General features: G+C 35.6%; 2 protein-coding genes across 3 annotated transcripts; both read left to right on the forward strand.

Moving 5' to 3' along the window:
• The first annotated feature begins 783 nt into the window (after positions 1–783).
• LOC117342563 (tubulin beta-4B chain) lies at positions 784–4,633 on the forward strand. The gene is made up of 4 exons (XM_033904750.1): positions 784–907; positions 2,834–2,942; positions 3,158–3,513; positions 3,640–4,633. Exons 1-4 carry the CDS (start codon positions 851–853, stop codon positions 4,450–4,452), a joined length of 1,335 nt encoding a protein of 444 aa, XP_033760641.1. The 5' UTR covers positions 784–850; the 3' UTR covers positions 4,453–4,633.
• Positions 3,040–17,826, forward strand: LOC117342564 (tubulin beta chain-like). Of its 2 annotated transcripts, XM_033904752.1 has the most exons (5): positions 3,040–3,046; positions 12,963–12,967; positions 15,750–15,858; positions 16,039–16,394; positions 16,570–17,826. In XM_033904752.1, the coding sequence occupies exons 4-5, from the start codon at positions 16,089–16,091 to the stop codon at positions 17,380–17,382; spliced, it is 1,119 nt and encodes a 372-aa protein (XP_033760643.1). In that variant the 5' UTR covers positions 3,040–3,046; positions 12,963–12,967; positions 15,750–15,858; positions 16,039–16,088; the 3' UTR covers positions 17,383–17,826. The 2 variants fall into 2 exon arrangements, with proteins under 2 accessions (XP_033760643.1, XP_033760642.1); XM_033904751.1 differs by lacking the exon at positions 3,040–3,046 and having other exon boundaries at positions 12,843–12,967.
• The last annotated feature ends 688 nt before the right edge of the window (positions 17,827–18,514 follow it).

The following is an 18,514-nucleotide window of genomic DNA, read 5'->3' on the forward strand; positions in this document are numbered from 1 at the left end:
AATCATAAAATAAATGGTATAGGCTAAATATATACCTACTTGAAGAGTGTGAGAATTAAGTTGTTAACAAACCTGGCCTTATTTACGATGTATTGTCCTATTAGGGAGCTATATCCAAGCGATTATCGATCTCTTAAGGGTTACTACGTAATCAGTGATAGTGGTGATGGAAAGGTAATTTATCAAAGATAAAATCGAGACTGGAGGTAAATAATTAGGGGGCAGCTTGTAGGTGAAGGTCATCAGACCTATATTTTCATTGTGTTCGGAAGTAGGCGACATCATATTGTATCGTCATGGAATTTATTTCTATATTCTTACAGAAATGATGTTTATATTATAGCAAACCTTGCTGCCTTTAATTATGTAATCTGTTCAAGAAAACCATATATTCTAAAAATTCTAATAAGTTCGATAAAACATTCTTGTACAACTTTTATGAAAAGAGATTACCAGAAGTCACAGAATTTGAGATAAATTACAACCCCATTTACATTACATACACTTGCTATACATACAGACCGTGGGGTTGGATATTGGTGCCAATTCCTTACACCAGAGGTACTTTAAGGCCAGGTAGGGTACACGAATCTAGCGGCCACTTTCTTATCGAATTGCCATTAAATGTATATAATCAATAAATTGATAAATGAAAGAATGAATGGTGATAAATCTATGGTGCACGGTGCCCCAAGAAAGCAGCCGATAGGGGCGAGGTGCCTTATCTTTAGGCAGATACCCGGCACCGTACCCGGCTATATAAGGCGGTATCCCGGGTACCCAGCCACTCACAAACCCCTACAGACTCCGATTCCAGTCTCCCCGGTACTCCAGACACACACCCAGCACCATGAGGGAAATCGTACACATCCAGGCCGGTCAGTGTGGAAACCAAATCGGCGCCAAGGTAAACTTTTGGTGATGATTTTTCAATTGACATTATACAACCCAGAAAACAGGATAGAGAGCTAATTAATTAATATCTATATTGATAGGATAGACATGGTTAATTGATAGTAAACATCGTCTAATTAACGGGAGGAATAGAAGGATTAAGAGGGAGAGAAAATCAATTTGTTCTAGTTTTCCTTCCTCGTACAATCAATATATCAGCGGATTTCACTTCGATTCTATTTCATTTGATCGGGTAAATTTTATCTGAAATTTGCAAGATCAAACTTGTCTAGGCGGGAAACTTAAATCATTTCGTTACACAGAGAACACTCCCGGTTTGGAAAGGGTGAAATGCACATGTAAAATACATTGGTTTTCTGTTTGTTTACATTCATAGATGAGCTTTATTCCTATTCTCAATAATTGCCAAGAAACTATAGTTCAGTAATTAGTAAACGGGGAAAAGAGCGGAGTTAATGTGTTACTATCGAGTGGATTTCTCGAAAAAAATCTTTGTTACAATTCATTTCTTTAAATAGGGGGATATTTTCATATTACAATTTGCTTTCTAGAAATGCTGAAGTACAATATGTGTGTTTTGGCATTGCTTGTCATGTCAGTTTATCCATGAAATGTATAAACACATCGTCTACCATACTGTCAAACAGGACATGCTGCAGCATGACCTTCAAGAAATGTCAAATACAGTCAACACAACCATGATACTATATTTATATCATGAACATTAAAAGTTATTCACCAAAGAGGAAATGAACCGGAATGTTCTATAATTTCATAATTACTCATACCTGGTAAAATATCACTGATAATTTCCCACTCATAAGAGATGAAAAATGTCTATATTATTATGGTATTTTATAATTTCATTTTTATATTAATCTCGAAAAATATAAATTACAAAAGTTATTTTAATATGCAATTATCCGAAAGGCCGCCCGCTAGTGTGAGTGGACGTCACTCGTTAAGATCGTATCTTTTCGATTATCAAAACTTGAAGATTACACAAAAGCTTGTAAAGAATTACAGAAATGTAATGTTCAGTTTCTGAATCACTGATTTTGATCACGCACATCTCACAAAAAAGACAGCACATTTCACAAGAAAGATACGAAATACTGCCGTTATACAGGTTAGGAGAAGTCGATAATTATCAATCGTGGGAAATTACGTTTTACCGGATAAGTTGTATTACTAGTTCCTTGTAGCGACAAAAAAAAAGGTAGCGGTCATTCAGCAATCAGAATTTGTATTACGTGAACGTGGTTCAAATCACATCAATTTATTTACAGTGCTTGTATTCTTAATGCTGCCATTGAAACATTCACAGTGTTAGCTGTGTTTACAGATAAAATTTATCGCTTCAACAAATACATTTAAATCCTCTTATCAAAACATTTCTAAAGACGAAAGCTGTGGGGTTGATGGTGATTGTTCGTAAAGAATTTGCTTATCGAACCTCGAATGCTTGCGTAATAGTAAATTCAAGTTTCAATTACATATATTTCTATTGTAGTCATTGACAACGAGACACACAAAACAGTACTCTAATACAGGCTTATTTCAAAATGAATTCTATTTCAGAGCTGAGATATATGAAATGGAAATAAAAATGGTTATCTGAAAAGAAAAACAATCTGCTTTTCCAAATTCAGATTTCAAAACGCAATTCTAGGTATGAGGCTTATAGTAATGGGGGACTGTTGTTGTTGTTGTTGTTGTTGTTGTTGTTGTTGTTGTTGTTGTTGTTGTTGTAATCGTTGCTGTTGTTGTTGTTGTTGTTGTAATCGTTGTTGTTGTTGTTGTTGTTGTTGTTATGTATTGTATATTATTGTTGTCGTTGTGGTTGTTGTTGAAGCGAAAAATAATTTTAAAAAAATGAAGAGAATTTGTTCCAATTTTGTGCATCTTTCGATTCCAGTTCTGGGAGGTTATTTCCGATGAACACGGAATTGACCCCACCGGTACATACCACGGAGATTCCGACCTTCAGTTGGAGAGGATCAACGTGTACTACAATGAGGCCACAGGTAATTAATTACAACCGACTTTATAAGTAGATGGCGGTGATGTAACACGAAATGTAAAACAAGAAACGTCTGTTTCATAGACCAATTTGGTGTCTCCCGATCTGGTCAGTATGGACAATACAGGGTCCAGTCATCAAATTTAAGAAAAAAATAGTTACATATTATTTATGTATATTATTGCAGCCAACTTGTATGTGTACTATACGCAATTTCAGGAGGCAAATATGTTCCCCGAGCTGTCTTGGTGGATTTGGAGCCCGGAACCATGGACTCTGTCAGATCTGGTCCTTTTGGACAAATCTTCAGACCAGACAACTTTGTGTTCGGACAGAGTGGTGCTGGAAACAACTGGGCTAAGGGACATTACACAGAAGGTGCTGAGCTCGTAGACTCTGTTCTTGATGTGGTACGAAAGGAAGCAGAAAGCTGTGACTGTCTTCAGGGATTCCAGCTTACACATTCTCTTGGTGGTGGTACTGGATCTGGAATGGGAACTCTCCTGATCTCCAAAATCCGTGAAGAATACCCCGACAGGATCATGAACACATTCTCCGTTGTGCCATCACCAAAGGTATGACTTATTGATGATTTACATTTAATAATAAACTGGATGTCAGTGCAATTAAATACAAGTCATGTAAGAAAAATCGACATGTATTTAAATTATATCATATGTTTTCATTGATGTATTTTCCAGGTATCTGACACCGTGGTGGAGCCATACAACGCCACCCTCTCTGTCCACCAGCTTGTTGAAAACACTGACGAGACCTACTGTATCGACAACGAGGCTCTTTACGACATCTGCTTCCGTACCCTCAAACTGACAACACCCACATACGGTGACTTGAACCATCTCGTCTCCGCCACCATGTCGGGAGTCACCACCTGTCTCCGATTCCCCGGTCAACTGAACGCCGATCTCCGTAAATTGGCTGTCAACATGGTTCCCTTCCCCCGTCTCCATTTCTTCATGCCTGGTTTCGCTCCTCTTACATCTCGTGGTAGCCAGCAGTACAGGGCTCTTACAGTCCCAGAGCTGACCCAACAGATGTTCGACGCCAAGAACATGATGGCTGCCTGTGATCCTCGTCATGGACGTTATCTGACCGTCGCCGCCATGTTCCGTGGACGTATGTCCATGAAGGAGGTGGATGAACAGCTCTTGAATGTCCAGAACAAGAACAGCAGCTACTTCGTTGAATGGATCCCCAACAACGTCAAGACCGCCGTCTGCGACATCCCACCACGTGGTCTCAAGATGTCTGCTACCTTTATTGGTAACAGCACCGCCATCCAGGAGCTGTTCAAACGTATCTCCGAGCAGTTCACCGCTATGTTCCGTCGTAAGGCTTTCTTGCATTGGTACACTGGTGAGGGTATGGACGAGATGGAGTTCACAGAGGCCGAATCCAACATGAACGACTTGGTGTCCGAGTACCAACAGTACCAGGATGCCACAGCCGAGGAGGAGGGAGAGTTTGAGGAGGAGGAAGGCGAGGAAGCTTAATCCATGTGAACCAAAATATTACTAAATTCCCCAAAAAGCCTAATTTTACTGAAAAATAATCTGAACTTAAAATTTTAAACTTGCAAAAACATTCAATGTTTTACATCCTTACCTCTTTCAACTAATCTAGTCATCAGTATCTTTAGTTTATCAAACTATCCAATAAAAAGTGAGCATTTAATGCTGCTTTGTTTGCTTGTTTTTTTTATCCTTTTATATGTCATGAGAATTCGAGAAGTTGATGAAGTGTTAAGAACTTTTAGACATCGATTTCACATTTTCTCATTAGGGTTTCACCGTGTGGTTTCTAGTAACGAAACATTCTTCTCACTTACAATCAGTCACAATGATTCTTTAAGTTAACTGATGCATGATTTTGTTGTGAAAGGCATTGTCTTCCGTAGAGAGTTGATGTTGAGGAAGATGTGAAATATCGATCATAATATCATATCATGTGACCAAAGTTCTATAAACGTGTACAGTCACGTAATTGTAGCACTTCGTAAGCATTAGATGATTGGATATTGCCGAAGGAAATTGTTTATTTAATATATATCTATAAAGTTTAAGGTAGCATACACCCTTAATGAATGTTATCTAAATATAATTGACCATTAACATGAAGGCCACTCTATATGAATTATTGATTACACCATTGTCATAAAACACATATTTTGAAACCGGAAACGGGCGGAAGTCAGACGCATGCGCTGTCCTGACGTTGTCTTTGCGTTGCCATTCCGTAAACAAACTAAAATAGCTTAAGCATTGCCAGCCAGATGGCAGGAGTTCTTTAATTCTAAAAACACAAAACGTGTGCCAGAGCATTCATTAGACAGCTGGTTGATTCGTGTCAATTAACTTCAGTCTTGAAATTCCTTTATAATGAGGTCGATTGACCAAAACTGATTGATCGATAGATTATTTTTTCTGCAATAGGGATAGGTTTCAAGAGCAATGCAATGCTCTTTTCTAAAACATGTTGGATACTTGATAGTTTTGGCCCATAATATGAACTACCTTGACACTGGATACAGCGAGAAAACAAAGTATTAATAGTGTTATTTGGTCAGGTACAAAGACAAAATCATTGTAACAACACATTGGTATGTTGCAAAATAAAAGTGGACGGGCTATGACAAGTCCATAGCAACCAAATACAGCGCCTTGTTATTAGAAACCCATACTGGCATACTGTAGGAAGGGCAGATAGAAACACGATTTCTACTTAAATGTTGGAATTTCGAAGTTATAAACATATGGAAGTTTTCTGATTCTTGTTTTATACATTGTTGGCTTTCCCAAATTTCATTGGTAAACTTTCAGTATGTAACTACGGAAATTCACCAAGATCTTATTTGTAGAGTTTGTACTAGGATATTTTACACGAGGGCTTAGTTCAATCAAAGAATAAAATGTCGATTGCCCTGTTCATGTTGTATTAGTACTTTGGTTGTCCGGGACCAGTGGAGGGGCAAAATATACAAACTATTGGTAAAAGTTTCCAGTTTGGATATTCAAAATGAATTACATGTTTAACTGAAATATTCAAACGATATTGATAGTTATGGACTTTACTGTCGGAGTTTTGACACTTTTCAAATATAGCTCACGCGCATGCTCTAGAATAACGGTCCTATCATTTTGACAATGTGTTACTCTATAAATTGTGAATTTAACCATATAATATCTCTAATGTCAAACCATGGATCAAGAACACAGGTCGCTGTCTGCGTCGATAAGTCAGAACCAATTATTTATGGGTTTATAGACACTAGAACTGTTTACTTGTTTGGCTAAAGTCAATATGTCTCTCACTACAGTTTAAACTGCAGGGTAAACCGAATGTAAATCGAGTAGAAAGCTTTTAAAACACGTAGACTAAGAAGTAGATATGAATATGTATACATTGAAAGTCTCCGACACATACCTGACTAGTATTCTAGAATAAGAAAGGGGAATCTGTGACGTTAAAACGCATTTAAGAATTTGTTACTAGTAGTTGAATATGAAATTCAATATCTATTAAGTTGGTATATTTGATACGAAATATAAACAATGTTATGTCCACGACAAATAAACAAACCTAGGTATGACATACCTGTAATATCACACTAATCAATCGATAAGTTTTATAGCGGATCTAAGTTTCAGTTGAAACACCTAACGTACAAACACTTAAGACAGGTGGCCAAACACTGAGACAGGTAGACTGACACTTAGACAGGTAGTCTGACACTTAGACAGGTAGTCTGACACTTAGACAGGTAGTCTGACACTTAGACAGGTAGTCTGACACTTAGACAGGTAGGCTGACACTGAGACAGGTAGGTTGACACTTAGACAGGTAGACTGACACTTAGACAGGTATCCTGACACTAAGACAGGTAGGTTGACACTAAGACAGGTAGGCTGACACTTAGACAGGTAGGCTGACACTTAGACAGGTAGGCTGACACTTAGACAGGTAGGCTGACACTTAGACAGGTAGGCTGACACTAAGACAGGTAGGCTGACACTGAGACAGGTAGGCTGACACTAAGACAGGTAGGCTGACACTAAGACAGGTAGGCTGACACTAAAATAGGTAGGCTGACACTAAGATAGGTAGGCTGACACTAAGACAGGTAGGCTGACACTAAGATAGGTAGGCTGACACTAAGACAGGTAGGCTGACACTAAGACAGGTAGGCTGACACTAAGATAGGTAGGCTGACACTAAGATAGGTAGGCTGACACTGAGACAGGTAGGCTGACACTGAGACAGGTAGGCTGACACTAAGACAGGTAGGCTGACACTTAGACAGGTAGGCTGACACTAAGACAGGTAGACATTATTATTTCTTTTTCAGGAAAGATGGACTCCGCCGATCACAATACAGATTTCGCATATAACTATACTAGGAGAAAGGATTAGTCTATTTTGTAATAAAATTAGAATCTTCCATTAAAACTACATGTTATTATCACTTTTCAGTCAGCTTTCGTACGGGGTAGAGAAAATTGGCTTTTACGGACAAGCGACCTTTATATAGATTTTAAAATTCATGAAGTGAGAACTAAAACAGTTGATCTTTAGAGAAAAAGTATTTGTAACACAGAATATACCTCCAAGTCAGGTCTGACTCATTAAATCAAATGTAAGTACTTAATAATCACCAGAGCCAACTGTATTATGTGCTTACAGCCCTATCCGGAACGTCAATATGTACCGGTATACATTAGTTCCTAGGCTACCCGGATACCCGATAGTGGACGACACCCCACTATGTATCTTGTCCCTTTGTCACTGAGCTATATCTTCGATCTCGATATCTCAAATTACACAGTTTAATTGTAATTCGTATATTCTAAATGTAACTAGCAATGTTAATACGATTTGTACTTCGAGCTGGATTTGTTACTTCATCGGTCGAATATCTTTTCAAATCGACTTTAAATAAACCTTTCTTTGATCCATTCTAAGATTAACGGGTATGAAAAAGATAAATAGTACATTTTATTACGACCTAGATATCATTATAACTTTCAATTGGTCCTTTCCTTTAATCCTATACCTTGATAAAAACGGCATTACTGTTAAAAAAACCAAGACTCCGGAATTTACCCTCACATTTCACCCCTTTTAACTCCATCTTCTATCCCCACCTTTTTTACCCGTACGTTTTACCCCCACCTATCCGTAAGTTTTACCCCCACCTTTTACCCGTACGTTTTACCCGTACGTTTTACACCTACGTTTTAGGCGTACGTTTTACCCGTACGTTTTACCCAACCTTTTACTCCTACGTTTTACCCATACGTTTTATCCCTAGGTTTCACCACCACCTTTTACCCCTATCTTTTACCTCTATGTTTTACCTCTAGTTTTTACCCCTGCCTTTTACCTCCATCTTTTACTCCCACATTTCACCCTTTTACCCCCACATTTCACCCCTAACTTCCACCCCCAAACTTTTAACATCACCATTTAACGTTTTAGTCTGAGTTTCATGTATTTCTGCATTTGAACGTCCCTCGTGAGTTGTTTGGCGATAAATGACTCTTATCGTCGACGAGCCGTAAAAGAATTAAAATGAATACATTATGTAGCTAAAATATTTGTACAATAATGAATGGTAGGTATATACATGTATGATCTTTATATAGACCAGGACCATAGGTATAATATATAATCTCTTTATCGACCATAGGTACAATATATAATCTCTATATTGACCATAGGTACACTATATAATCTTTATATTGACCATAGGTACAATATATAATCTTTATATTGACCATAGGTATAATATATAATCTCTATATCGACCATAGGTACAATATATAATCTCAATATTGACCATAGGTACACTATATAATCTTTATATTGACCATAGGTACAATATCTAATCTTTATATTGACCATAGGTATAATATATAATCTCTATATCGACCATAGGTACAATATATAATCTCTATATCGACCATAGTTATACTAAATAATATCTATATCGACCATAGGTACAATATTTAATCTCTATATCGATCATAGGTACAATATATAATCTCTATATCGACCATAGGTATAATAGATAATCTCTATATTGACCATAGGTATAATATATAATCTCTATATCGACCATAGGTACAATATATAATCTCTATATTGACCATAGGTACACTATATAATCTTTATATTGACCATAGGTACAATATATAATCTCTATATCGACCATAGGTACAATATATAATCTTTATATTGACCATAGGTACAATATATAATCTCTATATCGATCATAGGTACAATATATAATCTCTATATCGACCATAGATACAATATATAATCTCTATATCGACCATAGGTACAATATATAATCTCTATATTGACCATAGTTACAATATATAACATCTATATCGATCATAGGTACAATATATAATCTCTATATTGACCATAGGTACAATATATAATCTTTATATTGACCATATGTACAATATATAATCTCGATATCGACCATAGGTATGATAAATGATCTCTATATCGACCATAGGTACAATATATAATCTCTATATCGACCATAGGTATAATAGATAATCTCTATATTGACCATAGGTACAATATATAATCTCTATATCGACCATAGGTACAATATATAATCTCTATATTGACCATAGGTATAATATATAATACCTATATTGACCATAAATATAATATATAATCTCTATATCGACCATAGGTACAATATATAACATGTATATCGATCATAGGTACAATATAAAATATCTATATCGATCATAGGTACAATATATAATCTCTATATCGACCATAGGTACACTATATAATCTCTATATTGACCATAGGTACAATATATAACATCTATATCGATCATAGGTACAATATATAATCTCTATATTGACCATAGGTATAATATATAATCTCTATATCGACCATAGATACAATATATAATCTCTATCTCGACCATAGGTACAATATATAATCTCTATATCGACCATAGGTACAATATATAATCTCTATATCGACCATAGGTATAATATATATCTATATTGACCATAGATATAATATATAATCTCTATATCGACCATAGGTACAATATGTAATCTTGATATTGACCATATGTACAATATATAATCTCTATATCGACCATAGGTATGATAAATAATATCTATATTGACCATAGGTACAATATATAATCTCTATATCGACCATAGGTACAATATATAATCTCTATATTGACCATAGGTACAATATATAATCTCTATATTGACCATAGGTACAATATATAATCTCTATATCGACCATAGGTACAATATATAATCTCTATATTGACCATAGGTACAATATATAATCTCTATATCGATCATAGGTACAATATATAATCTCTATATTGACCATAGGTACACTATATAATCTTTATATTGACCATAGGTACAATATATAATCTTTATATTGACCATAGGTATAATATATAATCTCTATATCGACCATAGGTACAATATATAATCTCAATATTGACCATAGGTACACTATATAATCTTTATATTGACCATAGGTACAATATCTAATCTTTATATTGACCATAGGTATAATATATAATCTCTATATCGACCATAGGTACAATATATAATCTCTATATCGACCATAGTTATACTAAATAATCTCTATATAGACCATAGGTACAATATATAATCTTTATATTGACCATAGGTACAATATATAATCTCTATATCGACCATAGGTACAATATATAATCTCTATATCGATCATAGGTACAATATATAATCTCTATATCGATCATAGGTACAATATATAATCTCTATATCGACCATAGGTATGATAAATAATATCTATATCGACCATAGGTACAATATATAATCTCTATATCGATCATAGGTACAATATATAATCTCTATATCGACCATAGATACAATATATAATCTCTATATCGACCATAGGTACAATATATAATCTCTATATTGACCATAGTTACAATATATAACATCTATATCGATCATAGGTACAATATATAATCTCTATATCGACCATAGGTACAATATATAATCTCTATATCGACCATAGGTATAATAGATAATCTCTATATTGACCATAGGTACAATATATAATCTCTATATCGACCATAGGTACAATATATAATCTCTATATTGACCATAGGTATAATATATAATACCTATATTGACCATAAATATAATATATAATCTCTATATCGACCATAGGTACAATATATAACATGTATATCGATCATAGGTACAATATAAAATATCTATATCGATCATAGGTACAATATATAATCTCTATATCGACCATAGGTACACTATATAATCTCTATATTGACCATAGGTACAATATATAACATCTATATCGATCATAGGTACAATATATAATCTCTATATCGACCATAGGTATAATATATAATCTCTATATCGACCATAGATACAATATATAATCTCTATATCGACCATAGGTACAATATATAATCTCTATATCGACCATAGGTACAATATATAATCTCTATATCGACCATAGGTATAATATATATCTATATTGACCATAGATATAATATATAATCTCTATATCGACCATAGGTACAATATGTAATCTTGATATTGACCATATGTACAATATATAATCTCTATATCGACCATAGGTATGATAAATAATATCTATATTGACCATAGGTACAATATATAATCTCTATATCGACCATAGGTACAATATATAATCTCTATATTGACCATAGGTACAATATATAATCTCTATATCGACCATAGGTACAATATATAATCTCTATATCGACCATAGGTACAATATATAATCTCTATATTGACCATAGGTACAATATATAATCTCTATATCGACCATAGGTACAATATATAATCTCTATATCGACCATAAATTTAATATATAATCTCTATATCGACCATAAATATAATGTATAATCTCTATATTGGCCATAGGTATGATATATAATCTCTATATCGACCATAGGTAAAACACATATATAGAGGATATTGAATAGTTTCTCGTTGAATATAACATGAAAATATCGAAATATTGTGTCATACGAATGAAATGTATTTGTTATATTAACGGGAAAACATTCAATTTTCTGTTGATTGCAGATTTATAATAATAATATATATATATAAAAAAACATTGAAAAATTAATAGTGTCAAAAGGCGCGGGAATCAGTATCACAATTCACGACCCCACAGCAAATTATTGGAAAAATCGACAAGTGTCAATGAGGTGAATGCGATGGTTCGCTCTGATTGGTCAAAAACAAAAACAACATATTTTCACTGCAAAGCTTATATGTAAGTTTATCAGTTTGATAAATTTCTTTACTTCGCTGACGAAAATGTAATAAATAGAGCTATTAGTCACATTTTGCTACCTGTTATGTGGATCCCGTTTCAAACAATGATGTCATTGACTACAATAGCCTGACTAATAACGATGTCAATTTATTCTTGTGATTTTAAAACGATGCGTAATGATTTCTAAAATTGTGAAATAATACATTTGATAGTTACTGCAATGCTTGATTTAACAATGTATCCGTTTGTATGCCTGACCGTATTCAAAGTGTCACGCTTTTTTTCGGATTTATCCAATTTTAGGAATTACATGCTATTGAAACGCCATCGTGTGCCAAATATGGAGGATAGTGAAACTTGCCGACCATTTCGATTTCCAAACAAGACTCGAAATCTATACTCTAGCATTATAACTGATTAATAATACATTGTATATGGACATTAAGTCAGGATTAAAATGGTCATTTACAATCATGCACGGTTACTATGACCACGGTACCGATGGCTTGTGATGGACTGGGGAGTATTGATCGAAAGCTGGGTATATAATCAGCCAAATCGGTGCGCACTCACAGCGACATCAGGAACAGACGACCAGACAGGTAGAATACTAGCGACACAATGAGGGAAATCGTACATATGCAGGCCGGCCAATGTGGCAACCAGATCGGAGCCAAGGTAACACGTTATGCATGTGCATTACATACGCAATGTTTGAAGTAATCAGTAAAATATTTCATCTGTTGTTAGCATCATGGCAGTGATAACGACGTTCTCAGCAAGTATAGAAAATGGCCGACATGTCCCGATTTTGATAATTACTCTCTCTGATGCTCGGAACAGAAGCCCACAGTGACTGCATATTGAGGTCTTAGATTGAAATGGACGTCCTATATAATAGAAGTTTAATGAGGGGTGTGATTTTGCGATGGATATGCCTAGTTATTGGTTTTTTCATTGCCAAAACATAAATTACATAATGAGTTGATAATGTTATCTGTTGTGGCCATATTTCAATGCGCAACCATGAGATCATGTCTACATCCGGTATGCGACAATCCATTACGTACTTAACAGATCATTCTGACTGACAAACAGTCTTTCCTTTCAGCGGACAAAAAAATTAATAATCACACTTCATTCCATAACGCGTGTTGCTTAATTTTAAAGTAAGACATATTTGGCGTTAAAAAATGACAAAAAAAACCCAAAAACCCAAAAATATTATAACACTAAAAACTCATTCACGAATGCAAACTCTACGTACTCAATTTCCCGACGACAGTAACGTATTTGGTCATCAGTCAAGGCCGTGAGAAACAGTTGCTGGGATACATGTGAACGTCTTCAATCTTTCTGGGTTTGACAAAAATCAATAAAGAATGTGCTCCACATGTGCTGAGCCTTTCTGTGTAAGAGTCACTGACACCAGACGAGTACATGACACGATGTAACTGTTTTATGTGTGAATGATTCACCGATTGGAGTCTACGCTTGTAGAACCTACTGTTTGCAAAACATATAACGTTTATTGTTCACATTACATTGACAATGCATATACAAATTATTGTTCACACAACGTTTATTGTTCATATAACACTTATTGATCACATACCGATTATTGTTCTCATCATATTTATTGTTCACATACCAATTATTGTTCATATCATATTTATTGTTCACATACCAATTATTGTTCACATCATATTTATTGTTCATATAACGTTCATTATTCACATCATATTATTTTTCACGTAGCGCTTATTGTTCACATACCAATTTATTGTTCACATACCATTTATTGTACACATACCATTTTATTGTTCACATCTCATTTTATTGTTCGCATACCATTTTATTGTTCACATACCAATTTATTGTTCACATCCCATTTTATTTTTTCACATACCATTTATTGTTCACATACCATTTTATTGTTCACATACCATTTATTGTTCACATACCATTTTATTGTTCACATACCATTTATTGTACACATACCATTTTATTGTTCACATACCATTTATTGTTCATATACCATTTTATTGTTCACATACCAATTTATTGTTCACATACCATTTTATTGTTCACATACCATTTATTGTACACATACCATTTATTGTTCACATACCATTTTATTGTTCGCATATCATTTTATTGTTCACATACCAATTTATTGTTCACATCCCATTTTATTGTTCACATACCATTTATTGTTCACATACCATTTATTTTTCAAATACCATTTATTGTTCACATACCATTTTATTGTTCACATACCATTTATTGTTCACATACCATTTTATTGTTCATATACCATTTATTGTTCACATACCATTTATTGTTCACATACCATTTATTGTTCACATACCATTTATTGTTCACATACCATTTATTGTTCACATACCATTTATTGTTCACATACCATTTATTGTTCACATACCATTTATTGTACACATACCATTTATTGTTCACATACCATTTATTGTACACATACCATTTATTGTTCACATACCATTTTATTGTTCACATAGCGCCTATTGTTCACATACCATTTACTTTTCACATCACATTTATTGTTCACATACCAATTTTTGATCACATCACAATTATTTTTTACATAGTGCTTATTGCTCATATAACGTTCATTGTTCACATCACATTGTTTATCACATAACATTTATTGTTTAAATACCAATTAGTGTTCACGTCACACTTATCATTCACACCTGACACTGATTCTTCATATAACATTCTTTTTTAACACTCTGTGTCCACATAGCTCATATTGTTCACATGACATCAATGGTTCATACACCACTTATCGTTTATACAATACTAATTGTTCACATAACACATATGTTACTGTGTTATTTTCAAACATGAGGAACGCCGGTATATGATAAGTTCTTTTTTCCAATTAATTCCGACATTCGCAGCAAGAGTTCACAGAAGACACAGCTCATGTATATTTGAAATTAATTTTTCGATGTTCTAATTTTATCTTTTTAGCATAAAATGAAAATTGCGAGCATTACAGAATATAGATATTTAAAACACGTTGGTTATATCATTTCATTGAAACGTTACAACACAGTAAACTAAATATTGAAACGTTACACCACAGTAAACAAAATATTGAAAAGTCACGCCACAGTTAACAAAATATTGAAATGTTACACCACAGTAAACAAAATATTGAAACGTTACACCACAGTTGATTAACTATTGAAAAGTAAACCACATTTAGTTAACTATTGAATCGTTAACCACAGTTAGTTAACCATTGAAACGTTACACCACAGTTAGTTAACTATTGAAACGTTAATCACAGTTAGTTTACTATTGAAACGATTACCACAGTTAGTTAGCTTTTGAAACGTAAACCATAGTGAGTCAACTGTTGAATTTGTACACCAAACGTTACAATACATTAATAAAGGATATTTATGAATTTCAGTTCTGGGAGGTTATTTCTGATGAACACGGAATTGACCCCACCGGTACATACCACGGAGATTCCGACCTTCAGTTGGAGAGGATCAACGTGTACTACAATGAGGCCACAGGTAAATGCACTGCTCTCGTAATTACTCCCGAAACTATTTTAGATAACAATGACATGATCGAAACTGGAGAAAACATATGCAATTAAATATGAATATACAAATAATATCATAATTATCATGTGTTGGCGTTGGTTACTTTTAGTTTGCTTTATCAATTAAAATAGGGTTTTTTGTTTCAAGGAGGTAAATATGTTCCTCGTGCTGTCTTGGTGGATTTGGAGCCTGGAACCATGGACTCTGTCAGATCTGGTCCTTTTGGACAAATCTTCAGACCAGACAACTTTGTGTTCGGACAGAGTGGTGCTGGAAACAACTGGGCTAAGGGGCATTACACAGAAGGTGCTGAGCTCGTAGACTCTGTTCTTGATGTTGTTCGCAAGGAATCAGAAAGTTGTGATTGTCTTCAGGGATTCCAGCTTACACATTCTCTTGGTGGTGGTACCGGATCCGGAATGGGAACCCTCCTCATCTCCAAAATCCGTGAAGAATATCCAGACAGAATCATGAACACATTCTCTGTTGTACCATCACCAAAGGTATGCCATTCTTGTGTTTATTTAATGCAATATGAAGTTTTTGGCTTATTAATTGAATTGACATATAGCTATGCATTAGTTGCGCTTCGGTTACCAGTGTCAAATATTAATAAGTATATGAAGTTGGGGAATGTAAATGAATTAATCTTTAAATATTCTTCTTCTGTACTTTCAGGTATCGGACACTGTGGTCGAGCCATACAATGCCACTCTCTCGGTTCATCAGCTTGTTGAGAATACAGACGAGACATTCTGCATCGATAACGAGGCTCTCTACGACATCTGCTTCCGGACCCTTAAACTGACCACTCCCACATACGGTGACTTGAACCATCTCGTCTCCGCCACCATGTCCGGAGTCACCACCTGTCTCCGATTCCCCGGTCAACTGAACGCCGATCTCCGTAAATTGGCTGTCAACATGGTTCCCTTCCCCCGTCTCCATTTCTTCATGCCTGGTTTCGCTCCTCTTACATCTCGTGGTAGCCAGCAGTACAGGGCTCTTACCGTCCCAGAGCTGACCCAACAGATGTTCGACGCCAAGAACATGATGGCTGCCTGTGATCCTCGTCATGGACGTTATCTAACAGTTGCAGCCATGTACCGTGGTCGTATGTCCATGAAGGAGGTGGATGAACAGCTCTTGAATGTCCAGAACAAGAACAGCAGCTACTTCGTTGAATGGATCCCAAACAACGTCAAGACCGCCGTCTGTGACATCCCGCCACGTGGTCTTAAGATGTCTGCTACCTTCATTGGTAACAGCACCGCCATCCAGGAGCTGTTCAAACGTATCTCCGAGCAGTTTACCGCTATGTTCCGTCGTAAGGCTTTCTTGCATTGGTACACTGGTGAGGGTATGGACGAGATGGAGTTCACAGAGGCCGAATCCAACATGAACGACTTGGTGTCCGAGTACCAACAGTACCAGGATGCCACAGCCGAGGAGGAGGGAGAGTTTGAGGAGGAGGAAGGCGAGGAAGCTTAATCCATGTGAACCAAAATATTACTAAATTCCCCAAAAAGCCTAATTTTACTGAAAAATAATCTGAACTTAAAGGAGGGGGAGTTTGACGAGGAGGAGGCCGAGGGCGAGGAAGCATAATTCGCTTGAATAAAGCCATTTCAACACTCTCCGATCAGTCTATCGATACCGAAAAGTAACGTCAACGTACAATTTTATATAATACAATGAAGTAAGATCACTACGAAAAGTCGCTAAACATGGCGAAATTGGCAATCGGACAACTTCATTGTGTTCCTAAGAATCTTGCCAAACCATTGCAGATTCTGGACTACATCCAGGTTTGAAAACTATGCATGTAACTCTTGCCAACATACATGACGTTTACCAAAAATGGGAATATCTCCACAGACTGGAAAGGAGATGTTGTAATAATCATCCAAAATTAAAAATAGGACCAAAACGATTCATACTGGGTTGTCTTTAATACTTGTTTTTGAAATGATACCTTGTAAGGAATCTGAATATTTATAGACTTGTTCAGGATTAATTATTATGTTTACTCATTTAAAATGTACGAAATTGCTGTATGATGCTTTAATGGTTCTTAAGGATAAGGATATGCTACATTTTAATTGTACAAAAGACGACACTGAAAAACATATCGATGCTTTAAGTAAGCTTCGTTCTTTTCCTGTCTGTTTTTAGCATTTGTTTTATATTTCTATTCTTTCGTATGTGTCCCTCTAGACAGCCGTCTTAATATGACTGACTATTGATATCCCCAAGACACCTTTCCACATATGACTCTGACTGTTGGTGTCCCCGATAAACCAGCCCTCATATGGCCCTGACTGTTGGTGTCCCCGATATACCAGCCCTCATATGACTCTGACTGTTGGTGTCCCCGATAAACCAGCCCTCATATGACTCTGACTGTTGGTGTCCCCGATAAACCAGCCCTCATATGGCCCTGACTGTTGGTGTCCCCGATATACCAGCCCTCATATGACTCTGACTGTTGGTGTCCCCGATAAACCAGCCCTCATATGGCCCTGACTGTTGGTGTCCCCGATATACCAGCCCTCATATGACCCTGACTGTTGTTGTCCTTTGACACCCGTCCTCAAATGATGGCTGAGACACCAACCCTCAT

The sequence above is a fragment of the Pecten maximus genome, chromosome 14, assembly GCF_902652985.1.
Source record: "Pecten maximus chromosome 14, xPecMax1.1, whole genome shotgun sequence".
NCBI classification, from domain to species: Eukaryota; Metazoa; Mollusca; class Bivalvia; order Pectinida; family Pectinidae; genus Pecten; species Pecten maximus.